Source organism: Podarcis pityusensis, assembly GCF_964106645.2.
Source record: "Podarcis pityusensis genome assembly, chromosome: 7".
Classification (NCBI taxonomy): domain Eukaryota; kingdom Metazoa; phylum Chordata; class Lepidosauria; order Squamata; family Lacertidae; genus Podarcis; species Podarcis pityusensis.
Genome location: NC_138031.1, coordinates 63081362 through 63100720, shown reverse-complemented (window position 1 = coordinate 63100720; position 19359 = coordinate 63081362). Strand labels below are relative to the sequence as shown.

The following is a 19359-nucleotide window of genomic DNA, read 5'->3' as shown; positions in this document are numbered from 1 at the left end:
GTTGTTTATTTCTTTGACATCTGGTGGGAGGACGTTCCACAGGATGGGTGCCACTACCAAGAAGGCCCTCTGCCTGGTTCCCTGTAACTTCACTTCTCGCAGTGAGGGAACCGCCAGAAGACCTTCAGAGGTGGACCTCAGTGTCCGGGCTGAAGGATGGGGGTGGAGACGCTTCCAGGTGGTGAAAGTTTGGAATCTCATCGTGGTATGGACCTAAGTTTGCTTTAACAGAGAAGTTTCACTGAAGTCCCTTGGGACTTAATTCAAGGAGAATGCATGTTAGCATTCATCTGTCAGCATGCAAAGCCTTATAAGAACCTCCAGCAACAAAGAAATGGGTTTGGGATTCTGTCTTTGCTAGATTTGTCAGCTGGTACCAGTGGAAAGCGCTCAAAGCTCACCAGGAGGCAGCCCAGGGATGAGTGCTCCCCTACCATTCCTTTTGTACCAAGAAAACTCTTCAACTCCCCGGAGATGGAAGAGGAGACTCGGGAAGGTGACTACTTTGAAACAGAAACCAGCAAGCCTTTGCTGCAGCTGTACTGAATTGAATTCCTTTCACATTTCCTAATTCCCCTACTTCCTGTGTTTTGTTGACAGTGAAGATCTACCTGTGTTTTCCAGAACATTCCACTGCAGAGGTTTCTCCTTTGTTTTTATAGTAACTCTGGCTTCTAGCAGCCATTGATGCGGAGGCTTTTTTAATGTACTCTGTGATTGGCTTTTATTATCAGTTGCTCTCTGGAAAGGTGGCCAAGCTAGATTTGATGTGCCGTGTAGTTTTGCTCTGTGTGTGTGTGTGTGTGTGTGTGTGAGAGAGAGAGAGAGAGAGAGAGAGAGTTAATTAACTAAATTTATATCTTGCCCTTCCTCCTAAAGAAGCCCAGGACAGCAAAACACATTGTAATGCTTCCAGAGTATTCCTTTAAAAAATGCTGCAGTTTAGTAGTGATTTCCCCAAGATACTGAGCATACACAAAGTTCTTATATAGTGTGTGTGTGTGTGTGTGTGTGTGTGTGTGTGTGTGTGTGGTGTGTCTTTCTTGCAGGCCATAATTTAGAAGAGTTAGAGGAAGACGTATTTTTCTCCAAAACACTTGAGGAAGGAGCTGGCGATTCGGAGGTCATTGCTGCGTTTGAAAGCTTCACACACGTATTGAAGAAAACGTTTTGGGTAACTAATAATTTGCAACATCATGCTTATTTTAAGTGCACCACGGGTTGCTTACAGACTGGCATGAATATTTCAACATGTATCTTCACCTGCTCCAAGTATTTTCCCCATTCTAATTTGCTGGCATTGTGACTAGTCTAGGTACAAGAGGATGGCGATTTATACCCAAAACGTTCTGAGGACGTCTGAACGGCATATTTTGGCATTATTGAATCAGATTCATCAGGGCCGGTACGTGGCATCCATCAAATAACTGTGTGGCATCTCTTCTGCAGTAATTGCTGTCAAAAGCCTCAAGTCTTATCATGCATGTGACTTGTTATTGGTTCAAATGCAGGAGGGTTGCAAGAAGAGACTGCTGTACAGTGTTGTTCACTGAAGTGAAGATGTCTATTCTTTTGGTACAGAGGTTTTCCTAGGACTAATGAAGCAGGCTTGGGAGCATTGTTATCTAAGCTGCTTCCTCCCTTATCTCAGTCAATGAAAACTGTTTTCCAGCTTGTGTCTTGCATTTTATTAGGCTTGCTTTACTAGTCCAGCCCAAGAGGTGTCCATCAGGAAGTCACAATGTCAAAGGACCTAGCTGCAAGCCAGCTGCCTGATGTAGTAGATTGGTTCTCCTTATACTGTTTTCCATGTTGTGTTTGCATCTTTCCCCCCAGCTCTGTCAATTCTCATTAGTGAGATGAGTGTCAAATGCTGCTTTCCTGAAGCGGTAAAATGACTTATGTTTGTCTGCAACAGGCTGAATGAACTGGAACACTTCCACAAGACAGTTACCCAGGAACTTGCCAATCTCGAGAAGAGAACTCGGTTTCTTTCAAACCTTGAGAAGGATACTTTGGTGTGTGTATTTCTTTTCCATTTTATTTGTTGTCTGTGGATTGATTTAACGACTCACGCTGAGAACGTTTGTTTCAGGAATTTTGGACTAAGCAATCCAGCAAACTCAACAGCAAAATGAACAATTTTTGTATTCGTCAAATGCAGAGGTATTTATCATCTTGCTGTCTGTCCAATGTGCACCGCTTAAAAAATTGTGCACTGTTTTCCTCCGTCTGTTGGGCTTGCTATCTTCTAGGTACTTTAGCGCATGCATCTCTACATCACTGATGGTGTCTCCAAATGGCACAGCTGGAAGAATCAAGCCCAGTTGACTGGGTGTTCCTTCTACTGTACTTTTCTTTTCACACAGCCACCCTGGAGGGAGTGAGTGGGTGGGTGTATATCTGCTCATGCTTTTCCAGATTATTTTATTTGAACAAAGATGTGCTTCTGCTGCCAGGGACATTGGATTCCCCCTGGCAATTCTCAAAGCCGCAATAAATTGTAAGTTTGGGGAAGCTGAATGCCCCTCCTGCAACAAGCCTACAGCACAACCTGTGTGTAAAATGTAAATGTCAATTTCCTTATCCGTCGCCACAATTTCAAAAGCCATTTATGAAAAATAATATAATGACATTAAACAAAAAAAAGAACCAACCCATGCAGAACCAGTAATCCACAGAACATTTTCCGAATCTCGGCTTCTTGGCTCCTGTTTTTATTTTAAAAAAATGTATAAAAGAGGAATAATAATGGTGATGTTAAGGGCCAAGTTGCGTCTTACATGAAATGCATCTTTAGTTTTGCTTGTGCATGTGGTTTGGGGTGTCGTTTTCTTTCTTTTTAAAAGTAATAGCCATGGTACACACACCACCACCCTGTTTGGATTGAGGTTTGTGTAGGGGTTAGTTCTGTAGTTCCGTCCCCATCCCTGTTTCTTTCATGGTTAGGACTTTGTGGCAGGAGGAGAAGGTTAAACCTTCCCTGATCTCCAAAATCCATGTGGCCACTGTTGAGGATCTCATCCTTGCATTCATGGATAAACTGTTGGGAAAGGAGACTCCACCAGAGAGGAAGTTTAGGGTCCATCAGGCTGAAATGTTTGGGCCACTTTATGTAGTGGGTGCAGCGTTCAACAGCCCGTCACTGTCTTAGATGTCAGGGTTGCCCATCCCAGGCTACAGCTGTCGTCATACGAAGAGCTGCCTTAATACTATTGGCAATCAACGTCACCAGGCAGCATCATGAGCTGTTTCCCCCCCCTCTTTCTTTCTTTCTTTCTTTCTTTCTTTCTTTCTTTCTTTCTTTCTTTCTTTCCTTCCTTCCTTCCTTCCTTCCTTCCTTCCTTCCTTCCTTCCTTCCTCCTCACTTCGGCCTTCACCCTGGGTTTTGACTGCAGCTTGGGGGAGCATGAGCAGTAACTTTAGCTGCACCAAATTCAACTATACCCATTTTGGTTTCTTTCATAGGATGCAGTCCATGGATTCAGAGCTGGCGGGAGCAGCAAAGAACCTGGAGGACTCAGCCCCAAATGGAAAGGTAAGGGCTGTCGCTGGGCAGATTGCCACACATTGCATACTGAACAGCAGGTGTGAGTCTTAGGAACTACAAGGAGAAGCAAAGGCTCTTATTGAGCAGGCAAGATGGCAGTTCTTTATCTAACTGTTTAACACCTTCATTTATAGTCAGTACATCTCTGAGCCAAACCATGCCTTGAGACAAATCCACAGGCTCCCTGAGAGGAGGTGGCGGCAGCTTTGGTATAAACTGTGGCTTGCTTTAGCATGCCATCTGAAGCTTGGCTTCAGACTGATCGCAGCCTGTAACCAAGGTTTAGTCCTGGTGTAGTTAATGGGTTGGGTGTAAGTTTGAGAGTACTACTATTTCCTTATCCCTTTCCATAAAGGGTTTGCCGCGGTCATTTTTTGTAGAACGAGGCTTCCCACAGTCATAAGGGCTTTTATCTGTTCCTGTGATGTGTTGGTCCCAAATGTATGAAAATACATTTCATACATTGTAATCAGTGGCAGTGGGACTCAGAGTAGACCTATTGAAGTTAACAAGCCATAGGTTCATTTATTTCAGTTGGTCTCCTCTGAGTAGTACTCGGTGAATATAGGTAAGGACTGTGCTGTAAAGCACTAACAGATTTTGCATGCTTTTTTTCTCCCCCCCCCCCCCCCAGTTTGAGGAAGCAGAAGATCATGAGGAGAGAAGCAAGACTTCTGTCATTGCCTCCGACTGATTAAAATTAATTTAAGCTGACCCGAAGAGCTCTGATCAATGCTGACGTGTCTGAATCATTTCTTAAAATATGCTGGATAAATGCCTTCAGTCCATAACTATAAACAGTTGTCTGTTAACATGTACTCGATGCTTAAATGAGTTTTGCTCTCTCTCTTTCCCACAAGGGGGTAGTGTTGAGGGGTTTCTGGTGCCAACAATTTGTGAAATGCATAGCGTAGCTGATATTTCAGTTGATATCATTCCTTCCCATCCTTATCTGTCATTTATATTTTATATGCAGCCAATTGTGTTAGAAATCTTGTAAACACAAATTAAAGATAACCTTCTCCTAACAAGAAGCAATTGTTTGAGTGTCCCCGCCCCCCAATTTCTTATTGGATGAAAACTCTTTTTATTATTTTATTATGATTTACCTCTTGCTTGACTTGTCTAAGGGACTAACAGATTTAAAAATGTATTTGAAGAGTGTGGTCTGTTGGACACAAGTGATTCCATCTAGCAGTGTTTGGTGTGGCCCAAATTGCAGCTCAGTTTTGCCTGCCTCAAGTGCCCATGAAAGGGATTTGTGTAGCACAGAAGATAGGGCAGCACAGTTCTTAATAGCAGTAACTGCCAGGTTTTAATAATACTGGCAACATGGGTAGAAAACAACTAAGGGGGGGGTTATGACTTCACATTTAATCAGCACCTCAGAAGGAAATGGGTATGAGTTGTCTTGCACTTCTACCTGACAGAGTGCAGTTTCCAAATTACTTATTTTATTTTATTTATTAGATTTATATACAGCCCTTCATTGCAAGATCTCAAGACGGTTCACAAGATAAAAATACAAGGTTAAAGCACAAATAGTTAAAGCAGAAATAATCAAAATAATAACCCCCTCTCCCACAAACACATTTAAAAGGCTGTAGAATATTAATCAACAAAAGGCCTGGTTGAAGAGGAATGTTTTCGCCTGGCACCTAAAGATATTTAATGAAGGTACCAGACGAACCTCCTCCACTAACAGGGAGCCACTACAGAAAAGGCCCATTCTCGTATTGCCACACTCCAGACCTCTTGGGGAGGGGACACATGAAGAGGGGCCTCAGATGATGAGCACAAGAGTTTGGGTCAGTTTATATGGGTAGAGGCAGGATATAATGGGAATATAATAGGGCATGTAATGGGTGATAGAATGTGGCTCCTCCCCACCCCCCCAACTTTGTGCTGCAAAAAACAATTAACACCCTTACCCCACCCCCGTTATGCCAAATCTTGGGTATTTTCATATTCCAAGCTATTGCACTGTCACATAGCAAGAACAGAAGACCGCAAAACGCATTGACTGTAAAACGTGTTTTATTTTCAACGGCAAACACTGATACAGGAAAATAATTTCAGAAGTTGTTATCCTGATGGTTGTTCAGAATAGCAGCATGTTACTAGTTTTTGCGTATTCAGACATGTACCTGATTACGATTTTATCAAGTGGTTTTAAATCTACAGTGTATTTTTCAGCCCTTTGAAAGATTGAGTAAGGCAATGTTCCTCCCCTTCCCTGCCCCCCCCCAGCACATCCTTAAAAAATGGAACAAAAACCCTTTAAACCCAGGGGTGAGGTTTGCAGTTGCTAACACTACCAACAGCCTCCAGTGCCTGCCAGCTTGGCCAAGTTGGATGGGAGTTGGGGCTTCAGCAACACCAGCAATGGTTAGCCACCCCTGCTGAATGTTCGCTGCACAGTAAACTCTCATACCTGAACTAACAAATACCAGGAGATCTGAGAGCTCCTCGGAATGGCTTGTCATTTTTGGATGAATTTCACATCCCGATGCAAAGGTTTTTGGGCTCTGTTTGGATTAAAAGTGTGTCTGTCTCAGGTTAAAATTCAAACACCTGTTTGTTCCAAGAGTTGTTTTCAGCAGTCATCAAGTGTTGGAAGTCAAGTGGAACCATGTCTCCCGGAGATGAAGGAATCAAGCGCCCATCACGGCTTCAGCAGGTTACATATCTGTAGGTTGCTCCTCACACAGATGGGGGATTGCTTCAGGCATTATGGAATGCTGGTGAGAATTTCTATGCCAGAACTCTAAATTCAAGTGGATTTTATTTGAGTAAAATAGAGGCAAGGAATTAGTCACTTCAAGGATCTTTCTGGCAACACTCAAGTGGTCATTTGGTTTCATGTAGTGCTGTGTGTACTACCCTCTAGAGGGGGAAATTGTCATTGCTTCCTGGCTTCCACTTGAATTCCTAAAGGTTGATGGTTTCTAAGAATCAAATGTTTAGGGTGCTTTGATGAATCTTATTTTCTTACACCCAATGTGATACTGTTTTTACCCATCAGTGGCAACAGTTCACCTTCATAAAGGCATGGTGCATATATTTGCTGCGCCCCCCCCCCCCCCCGGTCTTCTAGCAAAGCTTTTTTTTCTCCCCAGAGTAAGTCCTACTGATTTAAGTGAGAATCAATTGCAAGTAAACATGCTCAGGGTCATAGTCCTTGTGCTAATGCTGAGCTTTTGGGATTCTGTTGTGTCCTGCACCTGGACTCCAGACACAACTATTTTTTCCTTTTCCCAACACTTCTGCCTCCAGGTTTTAATGTGTGCTGATTACATTTGGAGCCATCAGTCGTACAAAGTTAGGGTGCCAAATTGTCTAAGGTGGCCAGTCTTGCTTGCACCAACTGGGAGAGGGGTGGCCAACATGGGAATGAAATAATGGATGTGTGGAATGGTAAAGTGTTTTTCTTACGCCAACTGCAGGCAGCAAGGCTGAGCTGCAGTGCTGCTTCCTCCTGCTGATGTTTTGTCATAGTACAGAATCAAGCAGCTGCTTGGTAGGCGGAATTTCTTAGGTTCATACTGGGAATAAAAGCTGCATTAAACCAAGCTCTGTCACTACCAATGTCCATCAGCAGCAAATGTTAAGTGTCCCACAATATAAAACTGTTTGAAAGGGGACTGTATGCTTTGATGACACTTATGTGTGGCAGAATCTAGCTTCTTACCACTGTAACGGTAGGCCATAGCATCCGAGTGGCAAACAGGCTTAATCCGCTGGTAACAGACCACACCTAAAACAGGTATGGTGGCTGCTAGAATAGAGTAGAGAGAGAAGCACTTAAATGTCGGAGAAGGTAGCTCAAGCATGTGGGCTTTGTGGACCCACAGCAAGAAATTAAGAAGGTGCAAAGCTCATGAAGTAGGGGTTCAGCTTTCAGAACAGGGGCTGCTGGTGGTGCAAGTGATCCGACTTGTCATATTTAAATGCTAAAACTCTGAGGCTGCAATCCCTCACGCAGAACACTAAGTCCCATTGAAATGGGTAGGATTTATTTCTCAGCAAACCTGTATAGGGTTGCCTTAAAAGTCTTATCAGCTGTGCACTTTTGTGCTGCAGTAATGATGATGCCTGCCTGTAAACAAGCCCCTCTTCCTGGTTTCCACCTTATTGCTTCATAGGAAGCATATTATGGTGCATCTAGTGAACTTGTATTCTGCAGTCACACAGATTTAAAACCGGGGGGGTTGGATATAAACCATACCTTTCTTGGTTAGCCAAGGAAGCATTATGAAGGGGGAAAAGACAATAGCAAGGTTGCAGTCGGCTCTGTCAGGTGACCGATCGCTGCTTATCATAACGGGTTATGCCCCAACACATTTTCTGCAAGGTGATCTGCAGCTGGTATACCTGTTGCAGCACATTTTTAAAGGGTGGCAGCAGGTACACCAGCATTTGGATGGTTTCAGGGTGGACAATGCAGTTCAGGTGTTCTTAGTTGGCACGTGAAGTTGGAGGAAATTCTGGAGCACCTTACACTGCCTCTTGCTAGAACTTGGAATAGGAGTAATCCTCCTACCTCTCTTTATCCCCATGAAGATAATAACAAAGTTTTTAGTATACAAGTCACTTTTTTTCCTGGAATCCAAGGGGGAAACAAATTTAGTGTCACCATGCAACCATACTAAAACACACACTTCTTCCTAAAACAGAGATTATATACTCTGTATGTCTGCACAACTAATACCTGTGAACCTGCAGCTGGTTTCAATAGGTAGGATTTTGTTCAAAGCACCACCACCCCAAACCATCATCCCAAGGAACAACTCTTGTCAGGCATTCTGCCCATGATTAAAATTTACAAAATGTGGCTTTGTTTTGGCTGGGTGAAAGAGACAGCATGTCCTCACCGTTTCGATGGAGGTATTTATCAAAACACTTGAAACTACGTTGTTAAAAACAAGTCATCAATCGTGAGTTAAACAAGGGAGTAAAAATTGCTAAACGTTAAGGAAACAGAGTCAAATCTCATACTAAAGCTGTGCACAACTGCCTGGTCAACTCGTGTTTTGGGGGGGCTTTAGCAAAAAAAAAAGAGGAAGGATTTTGTACACTACAGTATAATAAAATATATTTCTTATTGTGCTTTTTTGTTCAGAGCACCATTAGCTGCCATTATGTAGTCTTTATGGAACCCGTTCTTGACTTCTGTTACTAGAGAGGCCTCTTTTGTATTGGTTCTTGAAGGTCTTTTCCGATATGTCTGGAAGGAAAAACAGAAGTAATCAAAATTAGGGCCAGCCTCTTCTAAGTAGATCTGAATGTTTTTAGCCATAGCCAAAGTTCTTTTTCCTGCAGTTAAAAAGCATACAACAGCATGACTTCTGTTTTAACAGTTTCCACTACTGATAGTGCCTCCTTATCCAGTATTTTTTCCAAAGGCTTTTGTCTAATGTACTATCATCTCTCCTCACAAAATAAACATACTTGGGGCTGTATCCAACTAAGGTTCACATCAAGTAGACCTGTTGAAATCAATGGACCTGAGCCATTAATGAGTCTACCCTGAACAGGACTAACAACTGACGCAACCCCAATTGAATACTAGCCTTCATCAAGCTGGTGTTACGGCAACTGCTATAACATACTGGTGCTGGCTGTAGAATATTATACTCAACAGAATGGAGTAGATTTGTTTTTTCTCTGTTTGCACTTAACATGTCACACCTAGGGAGAAAATGCATTCATTATCCACAGAGAAATCTCTTCCGGAAGCCCAGAAAACGGATTGACAGTTGAGAAGAACAGAAATGTGCTCCTGGACTTACACAGAGAAACTCATGGCAGATGCATTTGTTTGAAATACATGGTATCATGCTGGAGAAATTCAACTCTCTTTTAACAAAACCTCTTCCTTATAAGTTACCTAAACAAACTCAAAAGACATCCTTTATAGAGGGCTAAAAAGCAATGGATCAGCAAAACCACTAGAGGTCAGCAAGGCAGCAGTAGTTGCCCGACTGCCCGCCACTGACCTTATCATCAGCCTTGCTGTGGCTTACTGGGAGGAAGAGGTGGAGGGGTGGTGGTGCAGTGCAAACCCATCAAAGGCCACATTGCATTGGCTCAGCCACTGTGTTTCCAGCAGCCTCACCCCCCTCAGCAAGCTACAGAGATGCTGCTGACCACCCAGCCAACTGTTACGGAGAAGAACACCTACAAACAATCTTAGATGTAGATCTATTTCATCTAGAAGTGATTTTATCTACACCTGACTGCAGGAAGAACTGCTGAGCTGCACTATGCAATAAATTTAGAGCTGTTTTGTAGTGTTTCCCCACCCCAGGCTGTTGCTCCAGTTTCTTTTCCCATTTAAGCATTGCTGTGCAAGATTTCACAGGAAAGTCCTTTCATTTGATCCTTTCCCACACTGAGATCCAGTGCCGAGGGCCTTCTGACAGTTCCCTCATTGCGAGAAGTGAGGTTACAGGGAACCAGACAGAGGGCCTTCTCGGTAGTGGCGCCCGCCCTGTGGAACGCCCTCCCTTCAGATGTGAAGGAAATAAGCAGCTATCTTATCTTGAAAAGACATCTGAAGGCAGCCCTGTTCAGGGAAGTTTTTAATATTTAATGCTGTATTGTTTTTAACACTTGATTGGAAACCGCCCAGAGTCGCTGGGGAAACTCAGCCAGATGGGTGGGGTATAAATAATAATATATTATATATAATATTTATTATTATTATTATTATTTATTATTATTATTACAAAGGTTGAATAGAGTATGTCACAGTAGTTTCATTCTGTCATTGGTGTGCTATTTCTCTGTGACACAAGAGCATAAAATTCCAACCTTGTATGTATAGGATAAAAGGGGTTAGCTATGCTGCTGTTCTTCTTTTTAAAAAATAAATAAATAGGCACATAGATACTTAATTGGGAGACCTCTGTATAATGTTCGTGAAATTACTGTAGGCAGGGGAGGGATGTGCTTTGCCACCTTCTTTTTTTGAAAATGCAGGGTAAGCACTCGAGCGCTAGATTTGCTGAAATGTGAACAGCGCTGCTCTTACAAGCAGCACTGAATGTGCTACCATCGCAAAGAATTTAGATAATAAAATAAGCAAATAATATAGTGTAACTTTGAGTACAAGAAGAACGCTGTAACTCTTAGCAGAAGAACAGCCTTGAAAAAGAAAAAAGTGGAGCATGTGAAACAAGTTAATAGCAAAGCAAGTTTATTGCACAGAAAAGTGATGTGGAAAAGGTGCTTGTGCTCTCTCGCTTAAGAATCTGTCGCTGGAACTAATGTTCCCCTTGATTCTGGCCCATTCTGCACCTGGAGAAGGGATAAGAGCCACTGTAGTGTAGTGGCTAGAGCAGGCATCCCCAAACTCGGCCCTCCAGATGTTTTGGGACTACGACTCCCATCATCCCTAGCTAACAGGACCAGTGGTCAGGAATGATGGGAACTGTAGTCCCAAAACATCTGGAGGACCGAGTTTGGGGATGCCTTGGCTAGAGTGCTGGACCAAGATGTGGGAGACCAGGGTTCAAATCCCCTCTGAGCCCATGATGCTCACTTGGTGTCCTTCGAGCGGGGGGGGGGGGGGGGGAAGAGTCACTGTCCCCTAGCACAACCTGGGAGGGGGGAAATTGGAAGGAGAACCCATGTTACCTTCAGCTCTTGGAGGGAAGGTGGGATGTAAATCTAATAATAAAGATAATACTGGATTAAATATTTCAGCCCTGCTTCACCAAGAAAGGTCTGCCCACAGAAACAGCTTCTACATATGCAGCAGATGAACCTGCACTGCGAAGCTCAGTTGGGCCTCAGTTGGGTGAAGCGGCCAGATTATTTTCTTTTGATGTGGATGACAAATGCACATTCCTAACTTGGCCTGCCCATCATTTTCCATTAGGACTCCACTGTAGCCATTGAAGCATAATTTTTGCCTGTATTTGCTGCCTACTTGCTGAAGCTTTGTAGTATAGAGTTTGCTGGATTCTGCTGAATTGGTGGACACACTAGTGGACATCTATCTTTTCATTATAAGTGAAGGTTCGGTTTGATTTTGCTGTCACGTTTCCTTTCCCCCACGTTTCACGGGAACTGAATACCGGCAAGGAGCCTTGCAACAAAGGCTCTTAACATTGCAGAATTGGACACGCCAATAAGAAACATTATATCACACTGCAGTGGATGTTGCATAATTGCTGACGGCATGACTGCTTCCTTCACCTCAGTGCCCCCTCTTCAAGTTCAACTCAATGAGCAATTTGAGGAAGATACTTAAAGTTTGTTTTAAAAACCAGCATGGGGCGGAAACCAAGCTTGACACCGTTAAAGCTAGGAATGCCAAGTTTCAAGACACTTTCATTAAGCATATGCAGCTATCCTTTTTCTTTTCAACTTACCTGAACATAGAAGTTAACAAACAGAATGACCAGTGTGGCCATGTATGAAGACTGGAAGATGAGGCAACCAAATGGAAATCCACATGGCTTCATAACTGCACTGAGCGTGTGTGTAATCGTGAGCAAAAACTGGATCTGTTGAAGAAAGAAACATCAATGCCCATCATTTTCAGGATTAGGCCTTCCCCAGGTGAAATTCATACCCCTTTCTCATGGATGATGGTTGTGTTGTCAATCTACAAGTTCTGCTCTACCGCCGTTCACCTACATTTAATATCCAGGTTGTTAATGAATGTTTAAAAAATGGCAGTTTCCCTTTGGAATGGCTGTTTCACTGGAGAGAAAAGCCAGGGTAACTCCACATCAATTCTGTTCAGAAAGTTACAGGTCGCACCTTGACACCATAGCGGCAGTGTTTACTACTCATACCTGTTGACGCTTGTGGCAACACCCAAAAAAAAAAAAAGGCCATTAATGTTTTAGGGGTTCTTACATATTCTGTTCACTTGGCCTAAATATCTTGAATAGTTTGCCACAAGGATCCTGCTTAGGGCAGGAGAGCTGTGATGTCTGATGGCACCAGCCTGGAAACTCTCTGGGTGATGAAGTGTCACTTAATGCATGAGTTTTCTACAAGTCAAGACAGGAGCATGGAGCAGCCGTGCTCCAAATTGCAACAGCGTCGATGTGACGGGCATAACACTATCCCTCAAGAGCACATCAAAGAACATGCCCATATATCGTCTCAGCACAGAGCAGCTCTGGCTATTACAATGTTGCATAGTGGGCAGGATGAACAAGTGCAATGGCCAGTTATATCTGGAATGTGACTTGCATCTGTGCCACACAGGTTGTCCTTCGAAATTGAACCTAGGCAAGGCTCACACTAAAACATGGGGCAGTGTCAATGAGTAGAGGGATCAACTACAATTACACTGGGGCCACTTCTGTTCCTGCCAGCACTTGGTATTGCTCCTGTATAGCATATTCCCCCACCCCACCCACAAAAAACCCCAGTTCTTATAAGATCCTTGTGGCTTTTCAAATTGATTTACTTCCATCACACTTCTCCCAAATATTGGCCTTGAGCAACTCATTGCCTGGCTGTGTGTTCCTTGCTCCCTTCTTCCAAAACATAAGGTCTCTTCATGGTTCTCCTGGTGGAGCAGCTACACTGAGATGGCCCCAAGCCTGATTCTATGTAGAATTAGGCATACACATCTTAGAAGATTTGTGCTGCAGACAAACCCACTACATCACACTGATTCCCACATGCAGCGTGAATGTGTAATGCATGATGCAGATGTTCATATACATGTTTGGAAGCTGGGATGGGGCTGTGGCTCCTTGCCATTGTGCTAGTGTCCCTGGATAGTGGAAAAAGAAGGAACATACCGTATTTTTCGCTCCATAGGACGCACTTTTTCCCCTCCAAAAATGAAGGGGAAATGTGTGTGCGTCCTATGGGGCGAATGCAGGCTTTCGCTGAAGCCTGGAGAGCGAGAGGCATCGGTGCGCACCGACCCCTCTCGCTCTCCAGGCTTCAGGAAGCTATCCGCAAGCCTTGCAAGCCCGGTGGGAGTTCCCGCGGGCTCACAAGGCTTGCAGGCAGCAGCCTGCAGCCCCGGCGAGTGTCCGCAAGCCTTGCGCGCCCGGCAGGAGGTCCCGCCGAGCGCGCGAGGCTTGGGGCGGCAGCTTGTCGCCCGAAGCACGGGGAGCCCTCCGGAGGGCTCCCCGTGCTTCGGGCAAGTGTCTGCAAGCCTCGCGCGCCCGGCGGGAGGTCCCGCCGAGCGCGCGAGGCTTGGGGCGGTAGCCTGCAGCCCGAAGCACGCGGAGCCCTCCGGAGGGTGCCCCGTGCTTCTTGCAGGTGTATACAAGGCTTGGGGCGGCAGCCGCGGTGGGGGGGGGATAATTTTTTTTATTCATTTCCCCCCCAAAAAAACGAGGTGCGTCCTATGGGCCGGTGCGCCCTATAGAACGAAAAATACGGTAATCTGCCTTGAAGAACTAAAAGCTTCCCCACCCTCAACTTCGTATTCCATTGCAAACTGGCTCATTGCTAGCTTGACCTTGCTACAGGATTTATATATTTATTTTCAGAACTATGGTCAGTACAAGCAACAAAATGTTGTAAGCGTACCAGTTGTGCCTGAGTGAGGTATTTCTTCCACCATAGATACTTGCGCATGGATGGAATGACGGACAGTCCATAGTAGGAGTACATGAGGACGTGGATAAAACTGTTCAAGGTGGGTCCAAAGAAACCTGTGATTGAATTGAACACATTGTTAAGACTTTGCTTCTGAGAATCAATACTATGGTTCACTGGCAATGTAAAGAACTGGCAGAGTTTCCTTTGGCGGCTGAGCTCAGAGCCTCTATTACCATGCCATGGGAGTGTTACATAATGACGGTTCCGTGAGTTAATGCCTTTTTCCTTCTTGTAGCCTATATGGGTTTCTTTCTAACCTTGTTCAAGTGGTTCTGGTTCTGGTGGTGAGTTGGCTCACAACTGCTGCTGGGGTGGCTGAAGCTGCTTGAAGGGACAGATAGTCCAGGCAGCTGGTTTGGGGCGCTGGACTGGGGAGGCGATAGTGAAGCCGTATCTCTATGGCGTCAGGTGTGGGATGAGCCTAACCCTACACCTGAGGCCATAGAGATGTGGCTGCACCGAAAGGGGATTTGCAAGCACCACTAAGCAAGTGGTGCCTGCAAAGTTCTGTGCATAGTTCTCTACAAGCACTGGCGATTAGTCAGGCTTTGCAGGCTGTGTATTTGCTAGCATGGTTCAATTCCAAACTGCAGGCAAAAACATGCAATCTGATGTCATTCGGATGTCAAATGATTGACAGATAGACTGCCCCACCTGTCAAACTTGATCTGTGGGGATGGGGAAGATAGCACCTTGCTCTAGCCTTTGAAAAGTTTCTCACCCCAGTATAATTATATGCAAGGAGAATAAAAGGGGGGGATGGAAACCAGGGGGGCAGGGGGAAGTTAATTAATAAAAATTTGGATTAGATATGTATATATAAAAAGAAAAAATGTTATTTTCAAAAATGAAAAATATTTTTCTTTTAAAAAAAGAAAAGTTTCTCACCCTTGCTCTATCCTTTGAAAACTGCAACCGGTTCCTGTGTTAATAGGTAAAGGTAAAGGGACCCCTGACCATTAGGTCCAGTCGTGACCAACTCTGGGGCTGCAGCACTCATCTCGCTTTATTGGCCGAGGGAGCCAGAATACAGCTTCCGGGTCATGTGGCCAGCATGACTAAGCTGCTTCTGGCAAACCAAAGCAGTGCACGGAAACGCCGTTTACCTTCCTGCCAGAGTGGTACCTATTTATCTACTTGCACTTTGACGTGCTTTTGAACTGCTAGGTTGGCAGGAGCAGGGACCGAGCAATGGGAGCTCACCCCCTCACGGGGATTCGAATCGCTGACCTTCTGATCGGCAAGTCCTAGGCTCTATGGTTTAACCCACAGCGCCACCCGTGGCTAATTAGCTCAGAGTCATTTCCTTTACTTCACCTCACTACAAGGGGAAAATATATCTATGAGTCCCCTCCAACCTTTGCTGTGCCAGAGGACTACAGAAAATTATTGCATCCTCAGTATTTCTCTTTGCACAAAAGAGACTCAAAAAGGAAGAAGCAGGGGCTTCTGCGCAATGCTCACAACCCAAGATCGGGATGGTATGCATGTAAGATTTGAACTAGTGATCTCAAGGAATGTGCTGCAGTATTCTAGCTGTTCTGCACACTTTAATCCATCACATCATCTGCAGGATACAGGAGGTGTCTGAGGTAGATTCTACAATATACTAAATGCAGCAGAACATTTCAAAAAAACAAAATGGCAACTGAGTTGCTGCTGTGTGTTTACTTCAGACAGAGAGTGTGCCTGACAGCTTACTCAACATTTTGTTCGTTTACTAAATGAGATTCACCTCCACTTTCCCCCAAATGGCAGGACTGCATAGATCTGCTGTTAGATCTATCATATATAAAGGTACTCTAGGTATGTTGCTTGGTTACATTTTAAGTCCGCGTCTCCGAATACTAACTTTGTCCGCAAGGTATCCAGTTCATGACACACCACCAGATGTTAAACATAGTGGCGTGATGATAAACGTGAAGGAAAGTAATCTGACTGTTTTTCTTCCGCAGAACAAAGAACATCGTGTCAGCAAATTCAATGACTTTGGAGAAGTAATACCACCACAACACCTTGGCCACCTGCAGGAACAAGACAGATGAATTAATATCTCTCTTCTTGGAGGAACATGTTCTGCTATCCTTGAATAATCCTTTAGTCAGGCAAAACTCAGATTTAAGATATTTTCCTATGGCTTAAAACAGGGGCGATGAACCTGCCCTTCTCAAACTGTTGTTGGGCTTCCACTTCCACCATCCCTGGCCATTGGCTGAGAGGAGTTGTAGTCCATCGACATCTGGACTGCCTCAGATTTCCCATATGTGGCTTACAGTAATCCAAAATTGGGTGCTGCCTGGTCCTATGCAGATGCAAGCCCCCTCTCCCCCCGTATTCCATGGGGCTTACTCTTTACAGGCACAGGTCTGCACTTAAAAGCTCTGTGTCCTAGCTTTGCTTTTTGCCTTGGCGTTTTCTCCATGAAAATTCACATTTTAGTGCTCAATCACAGCAAACATCAATTCAGGTTTTCTGCGGGTTGCTGTTCACTCCAATTGAGCTTCAAAGAGGGGGTTTTAAAGAGCAAACAAAAGGGTTCCCAAACACAGAGCTTTTAAGCATGGACCATGTCTGGAAAGAGCAGTGTGCACAAGCCCAGAGAGTGCAACAGATTCAGACTTCGTTCCTAGAGGTAGTCTTAAACACAAGCCATTGGAAGTAATCCTCGTAGATTCCAGTGGGATTTAATTCTGAGCAACTACAATTCCTGTCTTAGAAAAGGAACCTGCTTAGTATGCAATACTGAGTCCCTGAGCAGCTGTTGTTTATTAATGCCCTCTCTCCTTTGCATTTTCTCAGCAAGGCTTCCAAATTACTCCTCAGAATCACGATCTAGCTTCAGAACTATGCAATTCATGGTGGGCTTTGCAACAGGGTATCAGGCTCCAATAATGGATAATGAATTGAGCAGAACAAGTAAATTGTGCGAGGCATTTACATATGGCCCTGCATGCCATTGACTGTGGAGAAATTCTTACACACGGTGGGAGTAAATACAATGTTCTCAGCTTACAAAGAACGTGCTTGCTATAATCAGAGGCTCCCTTATGTTGGGGCAAATTGTTTGTGCAGTATTTATTTACTTACTCTCTCCCTGTTCTGCCAGACTAAGTTTCTGTGGTACAAGAGTGCCGTGTACCATATTTTGACAGGTGGCATATCTCCTTGAATCCCAGCTTGGGAGAAAGGAGAGCTATAAGTACATTAAATCTCTACTATGGCATTTAATTGATTTTATATTCCACCTTTCCTCTGAGGAGCTCAAGGTTCTCCCCTTCCCCATTTTATCCTCTCAACAGTCTCATGAGGGAGCTAAGGCCATAGGTGCCAACTCTATGGGGCTGAGGATACCTGAGCCCCCCTGAAATATGTGGGGACGGGGCTGAGCCCTTCCCCTCCCAATATTGAGGGTCTTGGCTGCTGCAGGCCTTGTCAGGCCTCCCTGCAGTGGCAGAGGGCCCCGCTAGGCCTCCATGTAGTGATGTTGGGCCTCTCTATGGTGATGGAGGCCCTGTCAGCCTCGAGGCCTCCTCCTGACACTTGTGATGTCACACGTGTGTGCTGCACTTGTGACATCACGTGCACGTGACAAAGCTCCCCAACGTCAAGCATAACTTGGCACATATGATTAAGACTAAGAGTCATTGACTAGCCCAAGGTTACCCATGGCTGAGTGGGAATTTGAACTTCTGTCTTCCAAGTTCTAGTCCAACACTGTCCACTCTTAAGATTTCATTGGAGATAATAGGGACCGTCCTTTGCATTCACTCATTTGAATGCTGGGGGAGGGGAGCAGGGACAACAACCCTGCATGTATTTGCACAATAAGCATCCATCTAGAAGCACCATCACTTCTTCTAGGTACCAAATTCCAGAGTTTAGCTGTGCCCTGAGTGCATAATTCAGTTAAGCCAACTGCCTGGGGACCAAGTACTGATATGTTAAAAGCACAGGCAGGCAAGCAAACATCAGAGAGGGTGGTTCATTTGTTTTTTGTTTTAAGGAGAGCCCTTGCTATGCCAAACACTGCCTTTCATCTGGGTCACCTTAACTTCAACTGAGCTAGTTGCTCAACTTTTGGAGGGGAAACAGCACAGGTCACAGACACTTCCCCGAAACGCAGTGGGCAGAAGATCAGCAGAGATGGCTCCTCAGTGCTTGCGCCACCCAGACCAGCAGTCTGAGCCTACAGCCGCAGCTCCACCACAATACAGTCATAGCATTGCCACCAGCAACACCAGGGGAAGGTACAGAGATACCACCAGCCTCATCACCACCAGCTGCACTCCTGCACTCTGCCCTCAATGAAGCTGAATTGGGGGAGGATGGGAAGCAGCAGGGAGGGTGATCATTTGCTGCCGGAAACAAGCACTTCACCTAACGTTAGGGCCAGCCCTGACGCCACTTGTTGCTAGAAAATCCATAGGAAGCTACCTTTACTGAACCAGACTTGTGGGTTCCTCTAGCTCAGGGTTTCCCAAATTTGGGTCTCCCGTTGTTTCTGGACTACAATTCCCATCATCCCTGACCACTAGTTTTTGCTAGCTAGGGACGATGGGAGCTGTAGTCCAAAAACAGCTGGAGATCCAAGTTTGGGGAGCCCTGCTTTAGCTCAATGTTAGTTACACTAACTGGTGGTGGCTCTCGGGGGTCTCAGGCTGAAGTCTCCAGGCATTGCCTGAAGATGCTGGGGACTGGAGCAGGGTTCTTCTGCATGCCTAGCAGATGTGCTACCCACTGACCTATGGCTCTGTTCCTGTCTATGCAACAGTCTATGCCTAGCTCCCCCTGCCTCATTTCCCCTCCAACTAATCTTCATAAAAATGCTTCCCCACGCCGCCTACCCCAACAACTGTACTCCCTTTCTTCTTATAAAGTAATTCCCTACCCCTCTCCTACAACTTGGTTTGCGTCAAGACGCACACAGGCTCAACCCAGGAGCGTTGTCTTCAATGCCAATTCTTGAGTCTGGAAATAGGCAGGTTTGGAGGTGAAAAACCTTGGAGGTTTTTAAGCAGAGGTTGGACAACCATCTCTCACGTGTGATCTAGCTGAGATTCCTGCATTGCTAAGGGGGGGGGCTGGACTAGATGACTCTTGGGGGTCCCTTCCAACTCTACAATTCTATGATTCTATGCATGTGAATAGTGCCTTTGAATCTGGAGGAGCAGAAACAGCAAGCCAAGAGTAAAAGCATCTAATGTGAATTCAGCACC

At 44.9% G+C, this 19359-nt stretch overlaps 2 protein-coding genes across 2 annotated transcripts in view; one reads left to right on the top strand and one right to left on the bottom strand.

The window, feature by feature from the left end:
* SYCP2L (synaptonemal complex protein 2 like) overlaps positions 1–4244 on the top strand; it is a gene marked incomplete at both ends in the record, with an annotated part of 31440 nt that extends 27196 nt beyond the window's left edge. The window contains 7 exons of the mRNA XM_081014536.1: positions 362–496; positions 1050–1174; positions 1311–1405; positions 1919–2018; positions 2096–2166; positions 3469–3538; positions 4185–4244. Coding sequence (XP_080870662.1) covers positions 362–496; positions 1050–1174; positions 1311–1405; positions 1919–2018; positions 2096–2166; positions 3469–3538; positions 4185–4244 — 656 coding nt within the window. The remainder of the gene's footprint in view (positions 1–361; positions 497–1049; positions 1175–1310; positions 1406–1918; positions 2019–2095; positions 2167–3468; positions 3539–4184) is intronic.
* Positions 4245–5569: 1325 nt separating this feature from the next.
* ELOVL2 (ELOVL fatty acid elongase 2) overlaps positions 5570–19359 on the bottom strand; it is a 50951-nt gene continuing 37161 nt past the window's right edge. Inside the window, exons 5-8 of the mRNA XM_081015010.1 lie at positions 15996–16167; positions 14072–14196; positions 11932–12066; positions 5570–8777 (exon numbers count right to left, since the gene is read on the bottom strand). Of these exons, the coding sequence (XP_080871136.1) occupies positions 8652–8777; positions 11932–12066; positions 14072–14196; positions 15996–16167 (558 nt within the window). The 3' untranslated portion in view covers positions 5570–8651. The remainder of the gene's footprint in view (positions 8778–11931; positions 12067–14071; positions 14197–15995; positions 16168–19359) is intronic.